General features: G+C 43.2%; 1 protein-coding gene across 5 annotated transcripts in view; it reads right to left on the reverse strand.

The window, feature by feature from the left end:
- The window catches only part of cadm1a (cell adhesion molecule 1a), a 466,733-nt gene that overhangs the window by 87,710 nt on the left and 352,913 nt on the right, over nt 1-26,110 (reverse strand). For all 5 annotated transcript variants that reach the window (XM_061740369.1, XM_061740368.1, XM_061740367.1 and 2 more), the window contains 3 exons: nt 14,330-14,482; nt 12,048-12,185; nt 216-374 (listed from right to left, as the gene is read on the reverse strand). In XM_061740369.1, coding sequence (XP_061596353.1) covers nt 216-374; nt 12,048-12,185; nt 14,330-14,482 — 450 coding nt within the window. The remainder of the gene's footprint in view (nt 1-215; nt 375-12,047; nt 12,186-14,329; nt 14,483-26,110) is intronic.

The following is a 26,110-nucleotide window of genomic DNA, read 5'->3' on the forward strand; positions in this document are numbered from 1 at the left end:
TATGTATGTATGTCGTCTCTTTAGCTGACTACTGAAGCCAGCAAAGTTACAAATCAGACCGAGATGGACTGGCGACCCAGTCGAGGGGGAACGCCGCCTCTCGGCTGATGACATCTGGGATGGACTCTCGTCTCCCAGGATGAAGCGGGTTTAGAAAGAGGATGACGGTTATGTGTCTGAACGGGGCTTTACATGTAGATAACAGGGGTACTTACACTGCACCTCCAGGTACTTCTGTGCTCGTAAGTCCTTGACTGCAGGGTGGTCCACAATGCAAGACACGGGCACCCCATCGTCCTCCTTGCTCACGGTGAACGACAGCCGGCTGGTTACCGTGTACATCTTGTCGTAGGTCAGTTCAACTCTGGGCTTGCCTGTGAGGAATAAGGACAGAGACATTTAAACACAGCCCAACTTTTTCATTGACAAGTTAGACTTTTCTGTTTTTTCCCATCTGGAGCGCCTACAGACCGCTCTAAGTCAGCTTAGCATGTCATAGGTGCTGTATTAGGACAGGTTGGACCATTCCCGAGCCATTTCATCTATGCAACACCTCTTAAACACTGTCAGCTGACCGCGGTGTTGTTCCAGCAAGGCAGACTCGCTGTCGTTGACTCCTCCACGTCAGGCTGTGTTCACAGGCTCGAATCAAGACGACTGGACTCACTTTTCTTGATACTTGATTTTCTTGATGTTTTCCAGGAGTCCCGCAGGAGTGACGGGAGGCTCTGCGGTTTGAATAATGGCCCTTTTGCACTAGTATCGCTTCTCCTCGGTTCTACCCGCCACGGCCCCGTTTTGCGCTTTTGCATTCGGGCTGAGACGGGTAGAGCCGCTCCAAGCCGATACTATTTCTGTAACCATTTTGCCGAGGTTCTATCTCAGGGCTGAGCAGGGACTATTTCCGACGTCACCACCCTCCGCGCCAGTGATTGGTCGGGGGGCGGGGCCGTCAGACGTTTGAATCAGGAAGCGGGAGTCAGAGCGAGAGCGACCCGCGGCTCGCAGCGATTTTATTATAAAGCGCAAAACGTCTGTTTGGTGATCCAACTCTGAGGTGCAGATGTTCATAAACCTGGTGGCTGAGGAGAGAATTAAAAAGGGATGTAGACGGGCTGTTTTACTCTCAGCCGCTCGCGGCTCCATCTGATTTCTCATCAGCGCCGACATGAACAAAGCGGTTGCGCAATCGAGTACGTCACAGCAGCTTCACCCCAACCTGCCCACTTCTCCCCTGGCTGTGGAAAAACAAACGGGTAGAGGCGGGTAAAGGCGTGACGAGCCGAGTCGGGCCGAGTAAGTCCTAGTGCAAAAGTGCCATAAGACTCCAACAATCATAAGTCCAAAACTCCCCATCAGCCAGTTTAAAACTGACACAGTCTGCTGGATGTAAAGGTGAAACGCTATCTGCTCGTGAATTAAGCCCCAATCATCAAACATCAACAAATAGGTTACAAATAAATACGATTGCATGATAAAAAGCCAATATATACCACACATGGAGGACTAAAAGCCAAAGAGAAATGTTTCACGATAGTCAAAGCAGCTCTTACCTGAACTACCATCCCCCCGTTACCTTCGTCACCTCTGTTCTTGTTCTAGATGTGGAACCACCATCAGCGGGAGCTCTGACTCGTGTGTTCACCCAGACGTGGCGCTGACATCCCACTGAGACTATAAAATGAGTGATCATATCCTAAACTGGATCCCAACATGAATCTGGAGCAATGGGGGCCACCCATGTGATCATGATGCTTCTTCACGGTCTGTCTTTCATCACCCGTGGTGGTGGTGATTCCATGATCCAATGTAACTTGGTAGAAAACAAACCAGTCCATGCAATGCTATTCTCCGTACATACACCATACACATCCTGCCAGGATTCAGCGTGAAGAGCAGCAATTAGCCGGCTCATTCCTATGCATCAACGTGAATGTGGGCGCTCGTGAGGTAAATCCAGACGGGTACAGGTCCATTTGGATGGTGACACGTGAAGCAAACTTTTGTTCTGATGAAATCTGATTGTTCTTGATGCACCTTACTGTATGTGCACAGTATCTGACTCAGGACCTTCCTTATCGAGAGGCAACATTCACCATCTACACCCCCAGAACTTCACAAGTCAAGTGCTGGAAATGGGTTTAAATTCAGGTTTTCATAGATTTTTAGTACGTATTATATAAAATATGACATGAAGTTCCTCTCTTGGATTTCTTCCAAGACTTTTCTTCTCTTTTGCATTCCTGACTCCTCTGAGATTACTTCCTGAGCATATTTTTTTGAGTGGCCAGCCCACAAAGTTTTACTCTGCAAAATAAAAGGATAAAAGCTTTGTACTCAAGGCTGCCAGAAGAAAGTGGTTTAAAGTATTAAGGCCAGACAAAGACAACCACGGTTAGATTTATATATATTTATGGTAGGCGAGAGGAGGGTGTCCTTGATAATGGTCAGATAAGGTGAATCTGCTAAAATTGCTAGCTGTCCTGGGCTTCTGCTGGACTGTGAATCACTCATTAGGCTTTATGAAGCCTGATTTATCACATGGCCACACTTTGCTCCAGCATTTCCCTGGTCAGCTGCTCGCAAAGCGTCCTCCTCCTCCTCTAACCTCATACAGACGAGGTGTTCTCTGATAGACTGAAAGGACAACCTCGTCAATGTCATAAAAGACATCAGAAGTCTTCATGCAGACAGGGCTGCACATCGCAGTAATTTGTGGACCGTCAGTAAAACAAATACTTGAGAAGAGGTGAAGCAGCCTGACAAAAGCTGTGCAGCAGCAGGAGAAAAATTGTGCCAACATGTGCATTCGGACCCATTTGTTCATATTTTTACTATACTGTGAACTTTCTCTCATAGGGCTCAGCAACTGGGGCGACTCCATCACCATGGTGACAGCTATCATTCTGGATGCTGGGACAGTGGCCCTGAGTGATGTGGCTGGTGTGAATGAACAGGCTACCATAAATAAACACCTGGAGCTGCAGATACATGCATGCACCTGCAGCGGGAGGCAGAAGAGGTCAGCTCAAATCAAAATGAGATTCTCCTCGTCTGGTCTCCGATTCAATAAAGCTGCATTACACCTTAAGGATTCTGTGCGTCCATCCATTTTCTAGGACTTAGCCCGCAGCGGCTCGCAAGGGCGACGTCCTCAGACCTGCCTCTTTCCAGGCACCTGCGCTGATCCTGTTTTATTCAGGTCCTCCTGTACGGATGTCCGGCTGATACTCTACACCGAGTCTGGAGGCGTCAGGCTCCACATAAACATCACTTACTTCACAAAGTCCAATCCATCATGCGTGTAATTACGTGCAAAACTTTTTTTTTTTTATGTAGTGGATAAGACATTCCTGAAGTTAATTTTAGTTAAAATGAAAACAACAACAAATAAATAATTAACAGAGAAACAATAATATCATTTTTTTTTGTGTGTGTAGGAGGTATTACAGAAACGCAATCATGCGCCATTATTCCACAGCTGACCTCCCGACTAAAACAATGATGGACCCATCCATCAGTCCATCCAGTACTAAACCAGGATCCCGGGTTTCAGCTGGACCTAGGGTTGCCACCTTTCAGAAATAGAAATAAGGGACGCCATGATTTCAGCAGCGCAGGAGCCAAAAAAAAGCCCCAAAACTTCTAAACTGCATAAAAATGTGTTTATTTTATATGAAAAAAACAAAATGCTTTGATTTAAAGTTTAAAGTGCTTTAATAGCATTTAACTTGTATGACTGTATAGACAGCCAACCATATAGCAACTGAAATAGCCTCCTATGCTACGTATGTCAATATCAGCCAGGATATATAATATAGTTACAGGTGAAGAATATGGTGTAAAAGTTAATTTATTTCAATAATTCAACTAGAATATGGTGTAAAGGTTAATTTATTTCAATAATTCAACTAGAATATGGTTTAAAAGTTAATTTATTTCAATAATTCAACTATGGTGTAAACGTTAATTTACACAAACAAAGATTTTGCTGGCCTTAATGTTTCCTGTGTTTTATTTTGTTCATTATTGTTAAATTTAGTGTTGATGTGTGTGTGACAGACGTGTGTATGGGGCGTTAATAAAAATACGGGACAAATTGCGTCCCGTATTAGTTCAATACGGGACGCAACATTTTTTTCTCAAATAAAGGACAATTCCGTATTTTACGGGACGGGTGGCAACCCTAGCTGGACCTGATCTCAGCTCTCTTTCTGACATTAACATCAGAACGGTGCCTCTCTTTTCCAGCTCTACCAGGCAGGAGAAGGCGTTCCTAAGCACGCCTTGGGTCTTCCCTGAGGCGTCTCCCCCGGATGTCAACCCACAGGCATCCGGACCAGAGGTCCAAACCCCCTCAAAAGATTTCTCTCAACAGGGAAGTCAGCACATTTACTTCAAGTTTATCCGAGCTGCGTTTACAGCCTGATTAAACCACTTGATCCGACTCCTCCTTCGTTTCAGTCCGTCGTACGTGCAGGATAGGTGAATCCATTCCCCGACACAAGTAAACCTGCTGAGTGTCTCTATTTTTAGTCTGGTGGACTGAACTCCTCACCCCGTCCCTCTGGGAAGGGTGAGGAGTTCAGTCCAAGCAGAGGTTTTAAGAATTCATCGTGAAATAAAAATAATCTCTGACATAAGCCGGGTGTCTGCGCTGGAAACATGTGCAAAGGAAAGTGCAAAAGGTGCCTAAAATAAAGTATAATTAGCATAAATGGTGGGGTTATTGGAATGATTAATGAGCCACCATCTTATTTCCTGCCGATCCCGACTTTTGTACCATCTGTCATCACCTTAGGAAAGAAAAAAAGGACTTTACATTCTGAGGACGCCATGCTTGTTCAGTTATGTTATTGTACAATGTAAAATCCAGAGGCGAGCTCGTGGAGCTCTTTCCAACAGTCGCTCGCTTGTCACCTCCTCTCCTCTTACTCCGTTTAATTAATCATCACTAGCAGCTGCTGACTCATCATCCATTTGTGCTACGTAGCGTTAAATAAAAGAAGCCTGCTCTGCAGAGCTCGGCACCAGACCTGACTGGTGCTCAAACCTCGGGAGGGGCAAGGGAGCCCGGAGTAAGCTCACAACACGCCCATCAGAGCCCTCAAAATCGTGCACCATCAAATATTAAACGGTTCAAGCAGACACAGTGTTTGTTCTTGAGTGAAACAAATGAAAAAACCCAAAAACAAATGCACCAACGATGTTCCATGTAAGTCCACAGACCGAGGAGAGCTTGGCGAGGAATCGATGCACGCCGGGGCACAGCAGAGCTCAGGTTCAAGTACAAAGACTCCACAAAGGCAATTTCCTCACAATCTGTCTCTGTATTGGCACATCCCAGAGATGGTGTCTTCACTCCTCTTTCATCTGCTGTGTTCTGAAGCCCTCTCATCCCCTGAAATACTAAACATGCTAAAAAGCATCCTCATTTCTCCACCCACATCATGAATCCATCTACGTTTCAGGAAGTCTTCATGAAGCGGCTGTAGGACCCGACACACAGCAGAAGCAGTGAGTCCCACGTCCAAAACTACGACTGAGCCACACATTTACTGCTTGCTGGGATGTAACTACAAGGGAGGAGCATTTTTAACCACGATGGTGCATTAAAAACTGCAGGTTAATGGTATCATGTGGGCTGGGAAGGGTGACGACTGTTTGTCCTTGAGCGCTAGAAAGGCGCCTATGAATATAATGTACTATTATAATATCAGAGGTACAAAAGCTAGTGCAGGAAGACTGTGTGGGAGCTGACGTAAAAGGCCGGCTCTGCAGAAAGCAAGTATTATTTGGTCAATATTGCATATTTGCTCAGACAAATTGATCGTGGTTGCATCGAATGTCAGAACTATTTGCATGGAAATACAACCTTTTAGACCTGTTGAGCTGGTGAGTCCATTGAAACGAACCGACCGGCCCATAATGCCACTTTCACAGGTTTACTTTAGTCCAGTAACACAGCAGAAAGTTTCCGCCTCCACTGTAATCAATCAGAGAGACCTGAGCATGTCACAAATATGATGAACGCTTTGATTGTTTATCATATTGAGCCTTTCTGGGCCGGCGCCACGTGGGGGTTGCCTCACAGCAGATTTAACGTGCACGTTAGGCTGAACACGTCCACGGCTGTTTGCTCTGCATGCTTCTCCGGGGGCTGGATCCAGGGTGGACCTAGTCCTTTGTCCAGCCACAGCTGGGACAGGCGCCTCAGCAGAGCCGTGTAGCTGCTTCTAATCGTACCTGCTCCCAAGGGCGAAACTTTAGTTTCAGAGGTGGGGGGGACACAAGTAGGAACGGCACATTTGTGCGTGTAGCTGTAGCGTGGATGTGCAGTGTGGCTTTGTAAGACTATGTGTGTGAATGCGAACAATCAAACATTTGTAATATGCATTTACTTTTTTAGACATTTTTTAACTTTTTTTTTTGCCCGTTTTGGGAAAATGCTGGATCTGCATTCTTGGCCAGGCTTGATTTTTCATTTTCAAAAGCTTGGGCACAGAAAAAACATAGGATTCCATTGACTCCTCCTTGTTTATAATGGAGCCAAGGAAATTCACAGTATCACTTCTCTTGAAATCTTAAGGTTTTGCTGAGATGCTGTTCTACAATCACTTTTGGGCTAACATGGTTGGGTTCCTGCCTGCACTTCTTCACTTGCACCTGTCTCCACATATTTCTCCTATGAAATATGAAAATAGATCATGTTCATTCCTTCCTTTCCTTATAAACAAAGGACCGTCAGTACCTTCGCACAGGGTGTCTTGATGATTTGCAATTACATTAGTTTTTAAACTGTAAAAAGTGGGGGGGACAAAAACATGATTTTGAAAAGTGGGGGGGACATGTCCCCCCTGTCCCCAGTGGAAATTGCGCCCATGCCTGCTCCTATCAGATACGTATGTGATGAACGGATCCTGAAAAGCTTGAAATCTGGATGAATGCTGGATTAGTGATGGCCCTCTGCTTGAAACCATCACGCAGAATTTAGCACAAAAAACACTGGAGGAGACTGAACTCTGGATTTGAGCCGGTCGGGACTGGAGGCGGCGGGCCGTCAAATAAACGCTGAAGCGGTTCTCTGAGAGCTTAGGAGACGGGGGCGTGTACGCTTTCCCGTGCCTCCACATTCACTTCATTAAAATGCATTGTTGAACAGTCTCATAGAACAAAAAAACACAGAGCTTTAAGATGTAACATACATTTTGTCTCTCCATTTCCATCGTATACTTTCCTCCAACCATTCCAGCAGTCATTTGTCCAGACTTCCTGCTGGGTTGGAGTGGTGTAATGGAAATGACGCTGTGGTTGTCTCTTAGCACTTGAGGCTAATGGCTCCTCTGCTGCCTGTCAGTCAAAGTGCCCTGCCAAGTACTTTATTTTTTGTTAGTCTTGAAAGGACAGAAAGCGGTGACCTGCATGGCAAGAATCCCTGTTTATATGACTTTCTCTATATCTTTGGCTCAGAAAGCAGCAATATCAGCGTCAAGGGTTCCGTCGGTAAATCACTGAACAAGCAGGGTAAGAGCGGTGGAAAAGAGATGGATAATAGTGAGATAATGGGTCTGTGCATACCAGGAGCGCCGGCTGGATTTACATTGCCAAGCATGACAATTGTAACCTTTAACTGATATTTAAGAGAGTTTTATTATCCCTCGAGGTAATTAACTGGAATTCTGGGGATTTTTAATTAGAAATAAGTCTGCTAGGAGCAAAAGCTCAGAGCAGTTTAAGTAATTCTGTCCCTGCGCCAGAGCTCTGGCACCCTGACTCATTCTTTGTGGCCCATTTTTCATTTTCATGCACTTCCTCGTGTAGGACACGTTCTGTTTTAGCGGAACAGTAGACGGCCGCTTGTTTCAATTTGCCAAAGAGCTGCAGTAAATACAGGCACTTACTTCTGTCAGCAAACCCAGCTTCCCCAAAATAATGACAACGCCACTCATGTTACAGTCGGAGGGACGCGTCGGAGCCACGCTGCAGTCTGCAGCAACACCCCTCCAGACCACAGGGGGGTGCACGGGGACAAAATCAGTTGACGTGGTAGTGAGCAGAGACAGTCCGGCGAGTCCCACTGGAGCTACACTTGCTTGCATCTTACGCCCGGGGCTGATGAGTGTTTTCATGACAGTCGCCTCAATAATCCCAAGTTAATGCTGTAAAATATTCCGCAATTGTCACAGGCTGTGTGAGCCGGCAGCGTGTCTTCCATCGAAGAAAAGATGAATAAAAGCAAAATGGCACGCCGTAAAAGCAGCGTTGGTGTGAGTGAGCCGTCAAGCACCCCAGAGTTTTTTTTACATCTGCTGGTTGGAGAACGTCAGGCAGTGCCGACACCATTCTAGTAAATGCCAATCTTCTCCCGAACAAATGTGAGGAAACGCCGCGGGTGCTCAGTTGAAGGACGTTTTGCATTAGACACATCTTTTTATGCCGTTTCTCCAAACAAAGGTCTCAGATAAATAGAACATGAACGCTCGGTAAAGGAGGACAAATAAAGCAAACAATGACATGGCACACTGTCTAAAATAACAAAAAAGAGAAACCAAGTGAAAAGAAATTGATTTTGTGCAGAGTGACTGCAGGTTAATGCTATTTAAATGCGATATCTGCAAACCTAATGGTGACTAACAGCTAAAACGGTTGTTGGTTCCACTTGTTTTATTCAAAGCAGGCGAAAACACACAAAACATCAATAGTCACAGCATTTGCACAGACTACAATCCACTTCTTGTTGTTTCTGAAGCGAGATACTTGTCTGAAGCGAGGAAAGGGACCATCCTCGGATGTCTTGTTCTGCGCCTGTGGACCAGACACAGAGGGTGAGGGAGTCGGCGAGGCTTGCGGCGCCTCGTGGCGTCAAAGCTGCAGGAGCTCTGCTCCTCGCGAGCGTAAATCTGCCCTCTTGAAAGTGCAGCTTCCTTTGCAGTCCATTATTATTTTCCTGCAAAAGCCGGCTCTGCTAGCACTAATTCTGCAGCGCGTCAGCAAAGAGAAAATATCAAATACCCTCTGTGGAGAATGATTCCTAATGGAGACCTGTCCCCGACCCCAATAAAGGGGGGGAAAAAAAGGAAACACAGTGTTCATATATCTGGAGTGTCTGCAAAGATGTGTCTCAGCTGCTGGGCTTCTGTGCTGCTTTGAAGGTCCCTTTTCTCCAGCTTGGACTGTTAACCAGATATGACTTAGAAGCGTTTCTCTTAGCTCCAGATCTGACCACATCATTAAACATCCTCTAAGCTTCCTGATAGGATCCCTGTTCTCTGTAAAGTGATGACTCGGAGAGAAAGTTTGAGGCGTGAACCGGCTGCTCTTGTGATCGCTCACCGGGAAACCTGAAGCACGCGGCCTCGTTTAACTGATGAACAAAGGGAGGTTGAACTTTAGCGATCCAACCGCCAGCCTTGCCCGTATCTATCAGTCGCCAGAAACACTGCATTACTGGAAACCTGAGATTATTTTTCTGATCTCAAAAACGCGCTGCAAGCCAGTGTGTGACCCGGGCGTGTTGGGCTCCAAGCGTGATTTGAACTGACCAGCGAGAGTTTAATGTGCTGCAGTGTGGAGGTGAGGCTGCTCCGGGCCTTCAGCACAGCTTCTGAGTGGGACCTTTGTTTGAAAGCCTTTAGAAAGCTCAGCGCTGGGCTCCGAGGTGGAGTTGTCGGCCAGGAGGCCCGCTCACCCCTGAGCCTTTTGCATGGACTTCTAAAGCTCGGCTACCTTTGATGGAGGCATGCAAGCTGTCGGGTGCCAGGCAGCTCTGGCCACCTCGGTGTGTCCGCAATGCTTCACTGGAATCCCCTCAAAGTGGGAGCAGGACTCAGCGGAAGGGGAAAAACACCACCAATAGTTAAACTATATGGCACTGGGGCTTCAAATATGCATATGAGTGAGCAGAAATTAGATTTCAGTGATGCTCATTTGCCCCAAGACAAATGACCCAACCCCAAGCTGCGTTGATGGGCGTGAACGACGGCAATATGCCATCAGTGCACAATACGAATGCAACACAAAATGTGTCGCACTAATGTGTGAATCTGGCTCAAACCATCCATTGAAAATGTTTCTGAAAATGGGGGCTGCGGCTTTGTGGAGGCAGAAGAGTGGGACGACCATCTGGCTAGCTATCAGAGGGCACTTCAAGAGCCAGCATCCGCAATGGCGAGGGGCTTCGCCAGCGCACACGGCGCGAGGAGTGCTGAATGCCGTCCAGATGACATCCAGAGATGTTTTTTTTTAGGAGAAGGCGTCATGATTTCAACACAAAAATACCAAGACACACGTGAAAGAATGACTTCTAGTAGAGAAGAGTCAAAGGGAAGAAGAAATCCGTCCAGCAGCTCATTCTGGGACCGGGTCCTCCTGCTGAGCTGAGCCAGGGTCACCATCTCGACCTCTGTTTTGTGAACCTCAGTCATGCTTCCTTCTGACTAATCCTGTCTAGTTTTCCTGTAACTGTGCCGTCGTGGATTTGTGCATTAAACACGCCCACTGAGGCCGTTTCTATGACCACCACATCGTTTGCTGGACACAGTGAGGAGGAGCTCAGTTTGGCTTGCATGATTATCTTCTTCCTTCGCCTTATTTTTGTTCAGTAAATAATTGCACAGTGAAAAACAGATTTTATTTGTCTGATACTAAGATGGACAGGACGATTTTATTTCATCGTTTTATGCTTCTGTATTAAAAAGCAACGTGTAATTAAAAGAGGCGGTCCTAACGTCTGTAAATTCTCTGAAGCACAATAAAAGTGTTGTTCTATGTCCTTTCAAAATGTTGCCATCATGAAGTTTTAAAACCAGTTCATAAAACAAGAATGAAATTAGTCAGTTTAAACATTCAACGTTGTTTCGCACCTTTTTCATTGAATCTTCATCATTTATCACTGAAATCAAATCACTAAATTGTGCTTTCTTTATTTTTCTTTTGCAGCACAGTGAGACATTATGAGACATTACGAGACAGATGCTAGACAGCTTCGTGATGACCAGATGTGACGTTGGCGTTGCGTAACGGTACCGAGTGGAGCAGGGACCGCACGTCTGACCCCTGCTTTTTTATTTCTTTCAGAGCGTTCGTTAGTTATTTAAAATGAATGTCTTGGTGGAGCTGTGAAAGCGGCGGCATTCAGTCATTCAGACACTTCTCACTTTCCTGTTAATGTTTCTGTGAAAGTGACGGAGAGAGAGTCATGGATCACTCGCAATATTTGGGATTCACACAAAATTGGACGATAAATCAAGTGAGGCACGTCTCTACGGTTCTCCCAGCTCCGGTTTCTATAAACAGTAGTGGCCTAGTTGGATCTGCGAGAGAAAAGTGTGATCTCTCACTTCCCCGTCTTCACTTCAACTGGCACACTAAAGTCCCGGCTCCTCCTGGAGCCACTGGTGCTCCTGGAGCCCAGTTCTGCTGCAACAACACAACGTTTTCCATAACAATTAAAGCCATCAGGCGCAACATTGTTGTGTTCAATAACAGGGAGGTGAAAACAGTGATCTCTGATCAGGGGGGAGACGCCTCAGGTGCTCAAAGGCTTTTAAGCATGCATACTATATTGAATCAAACGGTGCTGAAACAGATCAAAACAGGATTTAATTTCCTGTCTATAACTGATACGTGTTGAATTGAGTCGAACTTATTGACTTTTTCTTTTTAGTTTCCTGACTTTTGTTGGCGATTTCGTCTTTTTAAGCAAATCACACCGAATCGAGCTGCGTGAGAAGGATCAATCTGCATATTTGAATGCAGGGATTTCTTCTTTTGTTCGCACACAAGCTTTTGTACTTTTATGTCCTCGCATTTTACTTTCATGCAGTTTCAAAGCAGACGTTCAAAGATGTTTCTTTAGAGGCTGCGGATCACAGGGATTTCTATCTGAAGTTCACGGAGCACAACATGCAGCACAAACGTGTGCACGGTGGAATGACTCTCGGCTCACACTTGTGCACCGTCTGCCTGTCGGTGTGGACTGTGCGCTCCCTCGTGAGGTGAAACGGCGTGCTGCTCGTGGTGTGTGCGTGCGCGTGTGTCGTGCCCACCTGGAAGCTCTTTATCTCCCTTCATCCATCTGATGACGGCAGCGGGCTTGCTGCTCATGGCGGAGCAGGTCATCTCGGTCTCGTTGCCCTCGCTCAGGACCTCATCCCGGGCTTCGATGATGGGGTTACCTGGAGGGACTGCGGCAGGACCCGCAAACAAAATCTGTAAACACCACGGAAATGTACCACACGTGCAACCCAAGTTCAACGTGGTCAGACGGCAGCCGACTTCAGAAAACAGAGAACTTTCAAGCTGGAAAGCTATCAGACTTTTACTATTTAATTGTTAAAATATTTAAATATTAATTTCCCTCAAAGTTGTAATATATTACTTGCTAAATTATCTCTAAATTAAATTATCTAAATTATCTAAAGTCTGCATGTACGTATGTTAATTTGTTGAACATACACTTCTATGCAAAGATTTTTTTATTTTTTATTTTAATGTTTATTTAACAGGGACGATACATACAACATTGTCACAAAGAATGAAAAATGTGATGCATACAAGACGTCTAGCTTCAGCTAATTTGCAGTCTTTGTCCCTGGTCAGGCAAAAGAAGGATAAAAGATACTGAATACAAAATACAATAATACAAATACAGTGAATAATGCAGTGAACAGATATCATAAACAAATAAACACAGCTCCAAAATTTAGATTAAAAATTGCACAAGTTAAATACATTAAACATTAGTAAAATACTGTACTGACAGTGACTTGAGAGTTAATGTTCACATTTCTGCTGCTGCTTAAGCCAATGTTTAGCTTTGGCACTAAACATCCTTAATTCTGTTTGGGATTTTATTTCTGGTGGTAAAGAATTTCATAGGTGTGGACCCAGAACTGAAAGGGATGACTGACCAAATGTTGTCCTGCATCTTCTAATTTTACAATTTTGGTTGCTCATGCTCCTTGTCATTGTCCCACAGTTGTCAGCACAAAATAAATCAAAATATTGAATTAAGAAATAAAAGAAAAATAATTTGGTAGTAGCAGGTCTAGCATCAGGCCTTTGTTTACTGTGCCATAATTAATCTAACTAAAATGAAACCCAAAAGAATCATGCGGGTAATCGAAAGTACACCCAGGGGTCCGTGGATCCTAGATCTACCTTAAGCAGCACTAACTTTCCTGTGAGTGCGTCAGTCTTTCGTTCTGTGGTGGAATATTTTTTCATTCTTGCGTCAATATTTAGCAAAAACTTTCAAACACTTGCATGCAAGTAGGTGCATTTGTTAAATTTTTATCCTTATTGAATTTGTTTTATCCTTCCGCATGGTGTCTTGGTTTGAAAATCTGTCTGTTAAAAGTAAGGACTGTCTGAAGCAGATAGTGAAGTGGTCCAGTAAGATAACAAGAGAGCAGCAGATGAATGTGAACATGCTGTTTTCCAGACAGATACGCAGGCTGTCTGGATCTATTCTAAAAGACACCTCTCATCCACTACACGACCAGTTCCAGCTACTTCAGTCAGGACGCAGATATACGAGTGTACCACAATGCAAAACCAAACGTTTTCAACATAGTTTTATACCTACTGCTATAACCCTCCTAAATAAATAAGGTTTTAGCCTTTTATGTTGTGATTATGGTTTATATTTACATTTAAGTTGTATGTAAGTACTGATGGTGTCTTGTTCCTGGACTGCTAGACCACCTACCTGCAAGGCAAATTTACCTTCAGGTACAATAAAGTAGAACTGAACTGAAATATACACTTCTGGCATGCACAGGCATCAAATATATCAAGTAGTTTGACTGTATTTTCATATATTTAATATAAATACTTGCATGCTTATCAAACATAGAGACTTGCATGTATTAATATAAAATTAAAACAAAATATATCCAACACCAAAAGTGTTTGTTTAATGGACACATTTGTTTTGACATCATGCTGCGTTTATATGAATCAATTAAGATGATGGGATGGATCAGCTCACTTTGTGTTGCAAAGTCATTATTGAGAAAAGGCTGGAAGAAAAGAGAAAAGCGAGTGGCTTCATTGTCCTTGAATAAGTAACGACTGGCTGTGTTACATCATGTGCTGGAGGTCACTTCTGTGGCGTTTATACGCTTCTGAGACCCAGTGACGCCCACATCTATTTATTTTTTAATGCACCGCAATGTGAAGCCTTAGAACTGACTGACGGTGTACCCTCACGTGCATTTTTCTTGCACAGTCAAAATGTGTCACAGAACCTTCAGCTTGCTCTTATCGCTAAGCGCGTCGGCGCGTCTCGGCACTGCCTGAGTGTGTGTGAGCTCTGATGCCGTACTCAGCACTGTGATGTCGACGTAGGCTTCCTGCGGGGGGTCGGTGTAGAGCTGGCAGACGTATCGACCCTCATCTGACAGCGACACATTTGACAGCGACACCCGCAGCTCGTTGTCTGAGAAGTTCACCAGCTGAAAGCGAGTGTCTTTCAGAGCTGAAAGAGACAAATCACACCAAACAAAACATTTATAGCATATTCATATATATTGAGGGCATCTACATGCAGAGCTATGATAACAATCTTACAGTAGATGATACAAATACTGTTTAATGATAGCTGGAACAGCATGGAGGCCGGGGCTGCTGCCGAGAGAAACGCGCTGTTTATTAGCAGTAAAGACAAAAAAAAACCAACACATTGATGAAATAAAAACTCTACTGTCGTAGTCCTCCGTTTGGATTAAAAAAACATGATAAAATGAGCAGAATTTCACTAAATAAAAAGATTTAGCACTAGAGCTGTTCATTGTGTTACAAATAAAGAGTTAAAGGGCCCACGGTACGATATTTCAAATGTATTCATCATAATAAAGTACTGCAATTAAGTAGTTTGACAGTTTCACAGATAACGGCACCTCTGTTTTCACTGCGCCTCTTTGAGAGGTTCTTATGGTGATGGACCCATGCGTGACATCCCCACTCAGCTGCTAGTGGTCACTTTACTGAACCAAACAAACACTGAAGACTGCAGGACACCAGTATAACAGATGATACACCAGTAGGAATGGGCGATATTTTACCGTTCACGATATACCGTCAAAAAAAGTCCCCACGGTAAGAAATTGGCATCTCGTGGTAAAAACGATAAAGGAAGAAAGAAAGAAATGAGCCAGAAAGAAAAAAAGAAAGAAATGAGCCAGAAAGGAAAAAAAGAAAGAAATGAGCCAGAAAGCAAGAAAGAAATGAGCCAGAAAGAAAGAAAGAAATGAGCCAGAAAGAAAGAAAGAAAGAAAGAAAGAAAGAAAGAAAGAAAGAAAGAAAGAAAGAAAGAAAGAAAGAAAGAAAGAAAGAAAGAAAGAAAGAAAGAAAGAAAGAAAGAAAGAAAGAAAGAAAGAAAGAAAGAAAGAAAGAAAGAAAGAAAGAAAGAAAGAAAGAAAGAAAGAAAGAAAGAAAGAAAAAAAGAAAGAAAGAAAGAAAGAAAGAAATGATGATGAGATAGGTTTATAGTTACAAAGGTGGAGTTGAATTAGTATTTTTTTTATCGTCATTTTTATCGTTATCGGGATAAATGCCAGAAATTATCATGATCATTTTTTTTCTCCATACCGCCCATCCCTATACACCAGTGGTGGGTCTCATCTCTGGAGGAGACAAGGCCGCACGCACCATGTCTACATGGTGCTCACTGAGCAGCCTCATCCTCAACACCTCCAGAACCAAAGAGCTGATTGTAGACTTCAGGAGGCGGGAAACCAGAGTCACAGACTTCAGGGTCTCGGGGACAAAGAAGGCCCAGCAACACTGCACTTGCTGATGGTGGTCTCTCCTGCGCAGAGAAACCCCCGGTGTCCTTCAGACGCTGCTGGACTGAGTCTGTCCTTCACCACAGCACCTCACTGTGGTCCGCAGGCTGCACAGCGGCGGACGAGAAAGTGCTGCCAAGGGTCGTCATCTCGGCCCAAAACACCACGGGATGTCCTCTCCTCCCTCTGGAGGACGTCTACGAATCCCACTGTCTCGGCATGAGTAAACAGCATAGTCAAGGACCAGTCCATCTGGGGGACCATCTGTTGCAGAACCACACATTTTGGACTCTAAATCTACTCTGGAACCTGACAGCGGTCAGCATCCAGAACCTGAACACAAGTGTCTTCCTGATGTCTGGAACATTATGGAAAATTACCTGGAAATAGTCGTGCGTGATTGAGGCTCTGTATGATTTGATCTTTAATTCATAAACTACTGTTGGTTGATATCTTTTGATTCAACGTAGTTCCAAATATTTCACATTGCAGAATGTGTGGAAATCAAGTTCCCAAAGCATCCTCTATGGCTGCATCCTCCATGGCTGCATCCTCCATGGCTGCATCCTCCATGGCTGCATCCTCCAATAGATTTTGAACAGAGGAAAGCAGATTCTCGATGTTGAAGCCATAAATACATGCAAAATAGTTGCTGGGGAAGCATGTTCACTATCACCTCACATCTCCTATTTGTATACCAAGGATATAAGTAGTTGCAGATTTGTCAGAGTAGTGTGAGTAATTTGTGCTGAATACAAGGTTTCAGCTGCTCAACGGGCCGTCGTCCTCATCACGATGCACGGCACATTTCCAGTAGAAGACAGATCTGGACTGCAGGCATGTCGCACCTCTTGCACAAACAGAAGCCTCATCCTTGGCTGTCCTTTGGTTGGCTTATGCAAGAGTTAAGGACACATTCGCAAATCCCGTCTGCCTCTCTCATCTGCAGTCACTTTCATCTCTCCTAACCTTGTTTGCCCACCTACGTAAGCAGATCCCATCAGCTGTAATGTAGAACGACAACATGTGGTTAAGATGAAAGCTTACCCATCTCCTCCCCCCTTCGATGTGCTGATAAATTCTGCTCTGATTGACAGCAACCCCAGGCTCTCTGCACTCTGAACCCTCTCAGATCGTAGTACTCATCCTCTGGTTCTCGTTTTTTTTTCTAAAAGCTTAAATTAAGTATGGAGACTTCTGACAGAGTGCACGTCAAAAAACAAACAAACCGTTAGAGGTATCATTAGGCCACATTGTGATTTTACAGAGATTTCAAATAATGTTAAAGGAGAATATGGTGTTTGACCTCACTGCGCCTGTTTTACATGTTAAAGGCCATATCAAACTATGAATAGTATTAGTTCACGGGATGTGGATTTCGTTAAACATCAACAAGGGAAAAAAAAGAAAGAAACGTTTTTTTTCTAATCAGATTAAAATCTAATCACCAGAGCTTCTTGTGTTGCTGTGTCACAGCCACTATTTTCTTTCCTGATGTGCGGTATGAAAGGAATTAATGAAATCCATGAGACCAAGGTCAGCTCTGAAAAATGCAGGCAGCATCAGATGCATTTAGCAGCTTTTAATAAACTTACTCAGCCAAGGAGAGGCCGGGCTTAGCGGGAGAGGATTCCTCGCTGTGGCCAGCCGCTCATTTTTCACCCATACCTCAGATGTAAACAGAATGTTTTGCCCTTGCGAAATTACAGAAAGTTCTGCCTCAGGGAAATGGGTAAGCATCTTTCCTTTTTCATGAGATTAATGGTTTTGGCGTCAAGATAAGCAGACTAGCATAGCAAGAAACCATTCACTGCACAGAATGGCAGCTGTTTCGGGGCTTCGGTGTCTCAGGGAGATGTTTGAGCCATAACACAATCGGACATAACATCCTCATACGGAACCGCGTTGGTGCTCGGCGTTCATGCATGAAAGACCTGAGCATAGCACGCGGACCAGAGTCCAGATGTGCTGGTACCTCCACAGCGTCACTTTTCAACATGCAGGACTTTGTATCCATGGCAAATCTTCACATGGAAGAATTTGGGGGGATTTATATACATGTACATTTTATTTTATTGTACATATTAATATCAAAAGACAAAGTTTTCCAAACCTTAACTTCTTCCTAACGAGCTTCCTGGTACCGAGTGCAGGTGACACACAGACATGCAGCTCAGCTTTTATCCTAAATAAAATGCAAATTCAACACAAGCAGTAGAGTGAAGGTGTCGTTAGCGACGAGCTGCTACGTGCTATGAACACCAGGCTGTCATTGGTTGGAAGACGCCGCAGACTTCAGCGAGGTAAGTTAGGACTCAGGAGTCTAAGAAAAGCAAAAATCTTTCTTGTCTCATATTCCTGTAAAAAATGTCGGTTGATTAATCTAATCCCATTTCTCTGGCAAAGCAAGATCATTAATCTCTCACCATTTCTGTTACTGGCTGAGCGGGCAGAGGGCCGAGGTGGCATCTCAGAAACGTGAAATCTTTTCATGAACTTGACATGAACTTGAGAAATGTCGGACAGTTCTGTGGGCTGTGAAGGTTTGACAGGAACGTTCCTGAGATACGGCCTTGCACAGACACCATCAGATCAGCAACTGTTCCACACGGGAGGCAGCGTCAACTGATACAGACCTAAAATAAAATATTTGACATGAACTAAGAGTGACATGTATGTCTGGTGGACCAAGTGAAACAGAACCTGAATAACATCAACAGAACAAATCTGCCTAAATGACTAAATCTTCTCTGAAAGCTCTCCGTTACACAACTTGTACAATAAGTAGTGAGGTGCTGTAGGATGGACTGTATGAGTGTTTAGATTCAACTGCAGGAATCTGAAGACACTAAATATGTATTAATTCAGATTGAGACTAAATCGTTTTCCACCTTTATATATTTTTATTTATTTATTACTCGCCAGGTAATGTGGACAGTTAATGTTTGATTTCTTCAGATCCACCTTGTAGTTGCTGAATGTCATGTTTGAGAAGGAATCTCAAAAACAAGTCTTGTTGGGAGGAAGTTAGTAAAGTACTTTTTAAAGTCTGACAAAGTGACGGACTGCTGGAGCAGAGAAAAAGTCTAAAGACATAAACAAGGAAAAGAAACACTCCGTGTCAGTATATTGGCTGACTCTCTGACTTAAATCTCATTCTTAGGAGCTGTGTGTCTTTCCCCCTCCCTTATTTGTTGTTTCTTTCTTTTTTGAAGAATAACTTGCAATAAGAGCCCGTGTGGCTGCTCTCTGTGATAAAGGAGTACCCCACATGTCACGAAGTAATGCTTGGTCAGCAGCTGTCAGGATGTGACGAACGGGGATGAAAACAGTGCGTTGACTCTATAACTGGTGCGAGTATATCAGTGCCTTGCACACATTAGCATTAAAGAGAAGAATCTTGCAATAAGAAGATGATTTAGAACGTGCTGCTCAAGCGGAGGCTTTTGGCACTCACTCTCTGGACTGGGCTGGTTTGGATCCTGTTTCAAGTGGAGGACTTCTACTGGTAATGTCGTTAACATTTGTTGTGATGAGTATCCATGACAACAAAGGTGCTTCGCATGTGGAAGCAGCAGATCGAACTTTCCAAAGGGAAGATAGCAATCAGAAAAAGTCCTGCAACGGATATGATGGAAGATGAGAGGTCAAAGGTGCAGAGCGCCTGAAACTCGGAGGAAATAGCAGCGGTTTTGACCAATGAGACATCCGTGGGAGCTAATAGCATGTTTTTACAACCGTGTCTGCAGGAGCATGTTCTGGACTCCAACACATCTCTGCAGGGATTTGAGACAATGCAGGTTCACTAAAGACGTCATGCAGAGCAGCAGAAGTGGGACAAAAGTGTTGTAATGTGTGCTGATGCTGCATGTGACATCATCAGCACAGTCGTTGCTCGGCGACAAACGCCAACGCATTCATGATGATCATGATGATGTCTAACCAGCTACTTCTGATCTCATCTTTATTTTAGTTCTTCTTGAAACTTTCTTAGATATTCTCTGAAGTAACCTGTGCTGCATCCATCCCGTCCCGTTAAGACGGGGGAGGAACAGAGTTTACCAGGGCTAATCTTACTGTTATCCATAACTGATTACTGCGTACGTCACCAGCCTGACAGCATCATCTGCCGGCGACCCTTTTTTGGAGGACTCTACACTTTGAATTATTAATGATACAATTTGCCACTATGCAGCGTACAAGAGTTTAACAGCATTTGAGCTGAATTTGAGCGAGCAGCTGCAGCCAGACGAGATGAGGTGACGATGTACATACTCGGAGAAATCCTGAAGTGGCCTTGCAGTGGAAATCAGAGGACATGTGCATGATTCACGGTACCGGACCGCATTTTCAACCTTCAGTCTCTGTTTGGATGCTTTGCCTTCAGGGTTTTCGGTTTGAAGTGGACCAGGATTTTGACAGGACAAAACAAAAGACTTTGAAGAGCCACTGTGTACAGTACATCTTTGGTGGTTTTATGACTCGGGCTAGACACTCTAGACTTGGAGAGTGATTAAATCTTATGGAAGAGAGCAACTGACAGCTAGAAGGAAGGACTTTAATCGCAAAACTGATTTTGCACATCATTAATCAAGAACAAGAGATATATTTTATGTAATGGAATCATCAGCATGACTGGAGAGAAAGCCTTGAAATATGACCAACTCCGCACTCAAGATTCAGTCCTTACATGCCGATATATTTGCTCCTTCTTCAGACCTAAGAACAAAAAGCGTAAAAGAAGGTCATGATGTTTTCTGTTGAGGGTGAAGCTGTTGCTGCTCTCCTCCCACTTTTATGTGCTTTTAGATTTCACTTCTAAAAAGCCAAGGAGTTAAAGCAAAAAAAAACAAGAATTCAGCTACAAGAGGATTATTTTTCAGAGAACTGGTTATTTCTTACAAATGTAAGTTATTCATATTTACCAAAAAAAAAAACAAGAAAACAAAAACGTGACTGCTCGGTTTTGTTCGTGCAGAAATGAGTTTCTTTTTCCTGGAAATAATGAAAGCTTCATTGTAGCAGATGAATTAATGCGCTAATTAGTCTGGCATGTTCAAAAGCCACATTGTCCTTCATGAAACATGGGCTTCTAATCCTAATGATTTAATTAAATCAAACATTTCCAGATTCAAAACTTACCTATAAATAAGTACACAGATGCACTAAAGCAAAGAGTCTCCAGCCTGTTTCCAGAAGCAGCGCTGCTCCAGGGTGACGTTTACTGTTCGCATTAGACAGAAAGGATTTTAAAAGGAACGTGAAGTCTTTAATGAGGATATTATCTTTTGCTCTTCCAGAAAGATGTCAAACACAACTATTACACCTACTCTACGAAATGACATATAAAAATAGAGAAAATAAGAATGGAGGCAGTGTGGTTTTATATGTGGACAAAAACTTAAACTATAGGATGGTGGAAAAACTGACAACAGTGGTGGTCAATGTGCTTGAATGTGGCACAATAGAAATCCTTTTAGAAAAAACTAAAAATATAAGTGAGCTGCATTTATAGAACACCAAGTTCCAATATAGACATATTTAAGGATTGGATAGAAGAAAACTTCACAAATGCTAATCACAAAATCACATATATCTGTGGAGATGTCAACATTGACCTACTAAATCCAAATAAACACAAAAAACTGACACATTTATCAATACCTTGTACAGTCCCAGCCTATACCCCAAAATCACCAAACCCACCCGAATTACTACTCAAGGCGCAACACTATTCACAAATGTAATAAATAACAATTCTGAGAGTGGGGTTCTGATAAATGATATCAGTGACCAGTTGCCAATTTTCACAATTCACCAGTGTAATATTAATAAAAACCATCAAGACAATAGACCACATTACAGACGGACTAGAACTGAAGAGTCTATGGAGGTATTCGAAAATGATCTTATAACATTTAACTGGGAACCAGTCTACAAAGAAAAGGATGTGGATAAAGCATATAATGAATTTATACGAATTATTATATGATAAAAATTGCCCAACTAAACTAATTAACAAGAATCGTAAATATAATAAAAATCAATGGATCACAAAAGGCTTACAAAACGCCTGTGAGAAGAAAAACACGTTATATATATATATATATATATATATATATATATATATATATATATATATATATATATATATATATATATATTTATTTGTATTCTGTTTTTTCACTTTTTTATGCATGTTCAAAATAAAATCTTCAAATCTAATCAACATACTGAACGTCACAGCACATATTAACAGTTGTTCTGCATGAAACGTGGGCAAAGCTTTGTATTGGCAGAGAAACCTCCAAGATGCAAGAGCGAGAAAGCCAACGAAGGCGGATCTTCACCTGCTGGACTTCACAAATGTTTGAATCTCGTCTGCCAACTCTGCATATGTTTACAGCAGCAAATGCAGTTTGTATATGTAGTGTTTATTTAGCAACACGTGCACCAGGTGGCAGTAACGAGTCAATTACTGATATCGACAAACAGCTTGTGCAGATCTTAGGATGTTTGCTTAAATTAACACATTTAAGTAATTCTATATTTTGAAAATAGATTTGTTTGTTATTATCTAATCTAGAAATAGTAAACACATATCAATGAAGCCGCATATAGAGATAGAGAACAGTAAACTCATTCATGTTCCATGTTCTATTTGCGTTATGTTGGAGGCAGCAGTGTGAGACCGCTGAGTGAAAGTCAGTACATAAATGGGAAAACCTTTCACTGATCTCGCCATAAACTCTGATCTTACCCTAAACTGATGACAAGAAGTAATTTTTCCGACTTTCAGCTGCCTAGCATAGCGTTTGACAGCCGAACTTCAGCAGCAAGTCCACCTATTAAGGTGGAGAGGACCGTACAGAGCACCTGTAGGGGAGCTTGAGCGGCTTCAGTGTCTTCTGTTACATTTCCTCATGTTTAGTTAACAACTGAGTCGCTATGTTCATGACTTGCTGTGATATTACTCGTAATATTTAGCTTCAAAGCCACACATCAAAAGACGGACGACATCAGCGCAGGATATGGACAGAAGACTCTGTCAGTCTCTGTATCCGTTACAAATGGATAAATGGGCTTTAAAGCTACGTTTCCACCACAGGTCTTCATGGACAAGTCAAGCCTCCTGTCTACATCTGATACAGCTCGCTTGGGGAACACCTGGGGAAATAAATGTGCACAGTGAACGGCCTCGGCTACCGATCTGGAGACAGTTAGGCGGAAAGGGGTGAAAATAATGGTGCTGTTTTCAGTGGAAGTGAATTTAAAAAAAGAAAATATATTGTGTGGACTTATTTCCATGAATGCACTGACACTCCTCAGCGCTCCACAGCATGTGCATATTCATAAAACTAAGTTGTAGGATGGTTCTGTAAGAGTACCTGACTGTGATGAAAGCTCATATCAAGTGTAAGTCGATGTTCTTGGGGTTGTTAAAGAGACAACAGAAGCTAATATCCAAGTCACTGGTTTCCACAGGTGTCTTGGTGGTCAGCGAACAAAGACGCGCCTGTCCACCGGTGCTCCTGTGACTCACCTACATCACATGTGTGAGGACACCGGACAAATATGATCCGTACGGTCAGTCGGCAGACACGAAGGCATGCATCTGAGTCGTATCTGATTTATTTCCACATACGAATGACACCTGAAACCAATATTTTTTTTAACGGCTTACACTGTTGTATCAGACCTGCACCACATGGGAGGGAACAATGGAATAGGGTCACTTAAACTGCATAATGTAAACGCTATGAGAGCAAGACAACAAGGTGGTTTTAAATGGTCCATTTAGATCCTGTTAACGTTAAAAAAAACAAAATGAAAACATGTCAATTCTGAGCAACTTTCTGCATGACATGATAAACATCCATTAAACGAAACATGTGGAGTGTCATCCATTCGAAAAAACCCACGCTCGTCACTTTTAATCCATTACATAAACGGTTTCTCTCAAAGATGTAAATAATCTCATTATCTGTCAATTCTAAATTTGACATTCTGGTTGCAGCGTGCACTGAATGAATAAGTACATGCTGAAAAGAAGCACCAAGGCCCGGTGGCAAGGACGCAGCTTAACACGCTCAAGGTTTGAGACAAGCGGCGGGCTCGGAGAGATGCAAGGACGGGCTACGATAACAACCCGGTTAACGCAGCAGGATCCGACGGCGCTGCGTTTCAGGGCAGTGGCTGTCGCAGCAAAGGGGAGAAACAGCGTAGCACACCAGGACATATCTTTCCCTTTGTTTTGTGTACTTTGTAAAAAACAAAAAAAAAGGTGACCTTTAGCTCCATGTTCTTTTTGCCCTGTTCTTCTCTGGATCTGTCAGATGTGATAGTGTGAAAGGGACGCTGCAGATCCCTGACAAAGGTAACTGATAGTCAGGACTGAGGACGGGAGACGTCTTTCCAACCGCTGAAAGGTTGTAAATTATCTGATGCATTGATTTATACAGCTAATGGTGGAGGTAAAAAAGCCAATTTAAAAGCGGTGATAAGAAAGTACAAAGTAAAGGCAAGGGGGACTTTCAGAATAAGTTGACTTCCAGTGACTGGGCGTACCCCCATCTTTAATAAACTAGTGTGAGCTCTCCATGTTGATAGGCATGGGAACGTCTCCACTGTCCACAAGTGCGGCTGCGAGAGGACAAACCACGCACCGCGGACAGTCATCTTAAAACCTCTCCTCGTTGATACAGAGAATTGGTTGGGTTCCTCCGGGTGTGACTTTGATTTACAAAAGGAAAGTAACACCGGACATGTAAGAGACTGCCTCTGCAGGCTGTCTAGTAAACAACCGCACTAACAAAGCATGAGATGCAGGCAGAGCGACAGCCAGGAAAGAGACCCAGGGGCCGTCGGTGGAACAGGAACGCTGGAGAACGCCGGTTATGGAGTGAAAACCACTTGGGCCAAGGTGCCATCGGGAATTCTGAAGGCATTTTAGTGGTCCTGAAGGATGGAGCTTGGACGTTCCTGTGTGAGTAATTGCAGAAGCACTGCCCCCACCCAGAGTCCATCATTTAAGAGTTGGAGCTCCACCGATTCCCCGTCAAGCTTTTCACTGATGGAGGAGGTTCAAGACCACTGCTGTACCATAAGGGTAGTCGACCAGGGGAAATCGTTCCAGGAGCAAGATACCGGTGTATCCATAAGTAGTCCACGAGATCAGCAAGAACCCGGAGTAAAGAGTGATTTGTGCTTCTACGTCAAACCAATGAAAAATGCCTGCCGCAGCTAGCATAGCCTGAACATGCAGCTCCCCAGAAACATAACCATGTGACTCACGCCAAACTTTTACAGCAACCAACAGGAGGTTTCACAATTTATTTCACAATGAATTAATTGGTGTTAATGGCAGGGTGACACAGAGAAAGCCAATGGTTGCTCAGAAGAGCGTTACGGGCCATCTGTGGCTAGCTAGAAATCATCAGCACTAAATTTCAGGAGACAATATACTTTTGGGACTGATTACTCATTTTAAATGATAATAATTATGGTTGTAAAATCAAATCACTCCATTTCAAACTCAATAACTCAACAGACCTTTGTCAGCATGATGGTTTGTGCTTGTTTTAGTGGCTTTAAAAAAAAAAAAAAATGGCACTGGAGAAGACATCCCAGGAATGCTTAAAAGAAGAAGCAAAATTTATATTTTTGAATTTTCTATAAATCTGCGTGAACATACTCTAACACTCTTTACTATCTTGTTGACTATGATTAGGATAATGCGCCTTATCATTAGAGGTTACTTTTATTGATATTTTGCTTTCTTGCCAGGATCTGCTGAGTCAGGTGGCTGAATGACAGAAAGGTGGTGGACCACAGATACCTTTTTGCAATCAGAACCACACAATTCAGCAAATTATTTATAACTACCTGGATATTTATTGTAAGTTTCAGAATGTTAAGGTTATCTTGAGTATAGAATTACATCTTTCTTTGTATTACTGTATATTTACAGGAAATAAAGCTGGTTGATATTTAACAGGCAGCAAAATTATAATATCTCTGTGAAGACGTGATTTGCGCACTGATATGGAGCCACTAATATTGAGTAGATGACATCTGTAGTGAAAACTTTCAAACAAAACTTGAGAAGATTGGCTGTGTGTGTCTAAAACTTGATTTTTCTCCTCCTTTTCACCTCACTTGACACCACCATTTTTATTCTTCTTGCTTTTGCCCCTCTGATTAATCTTCATTCTTTCGCTGAATTTCATTTGAATAGTTTTCCTCCTCCTGCCGTTGCTGAAGAACACTCCCATCCAGAGAGCGCGGGAGATGATGAGCGCCCTGCGCCTAAGTGGCTG

Source organism: Cololabis saira, chromosome 14 (genome assembly GCF_033807715.1).
Source record: "Cololabis saira isolate AMF1-May2022 chromosome 14, fColSai1.1, whole genome shotgun sequence".
In the NCBI taxonomy this organism is placed as follows: Eukaryota; Metazoa; Chordata; class Actinopteri; order Beloniformes; family Belonidae; genus Cololabis; species Cololabis saira.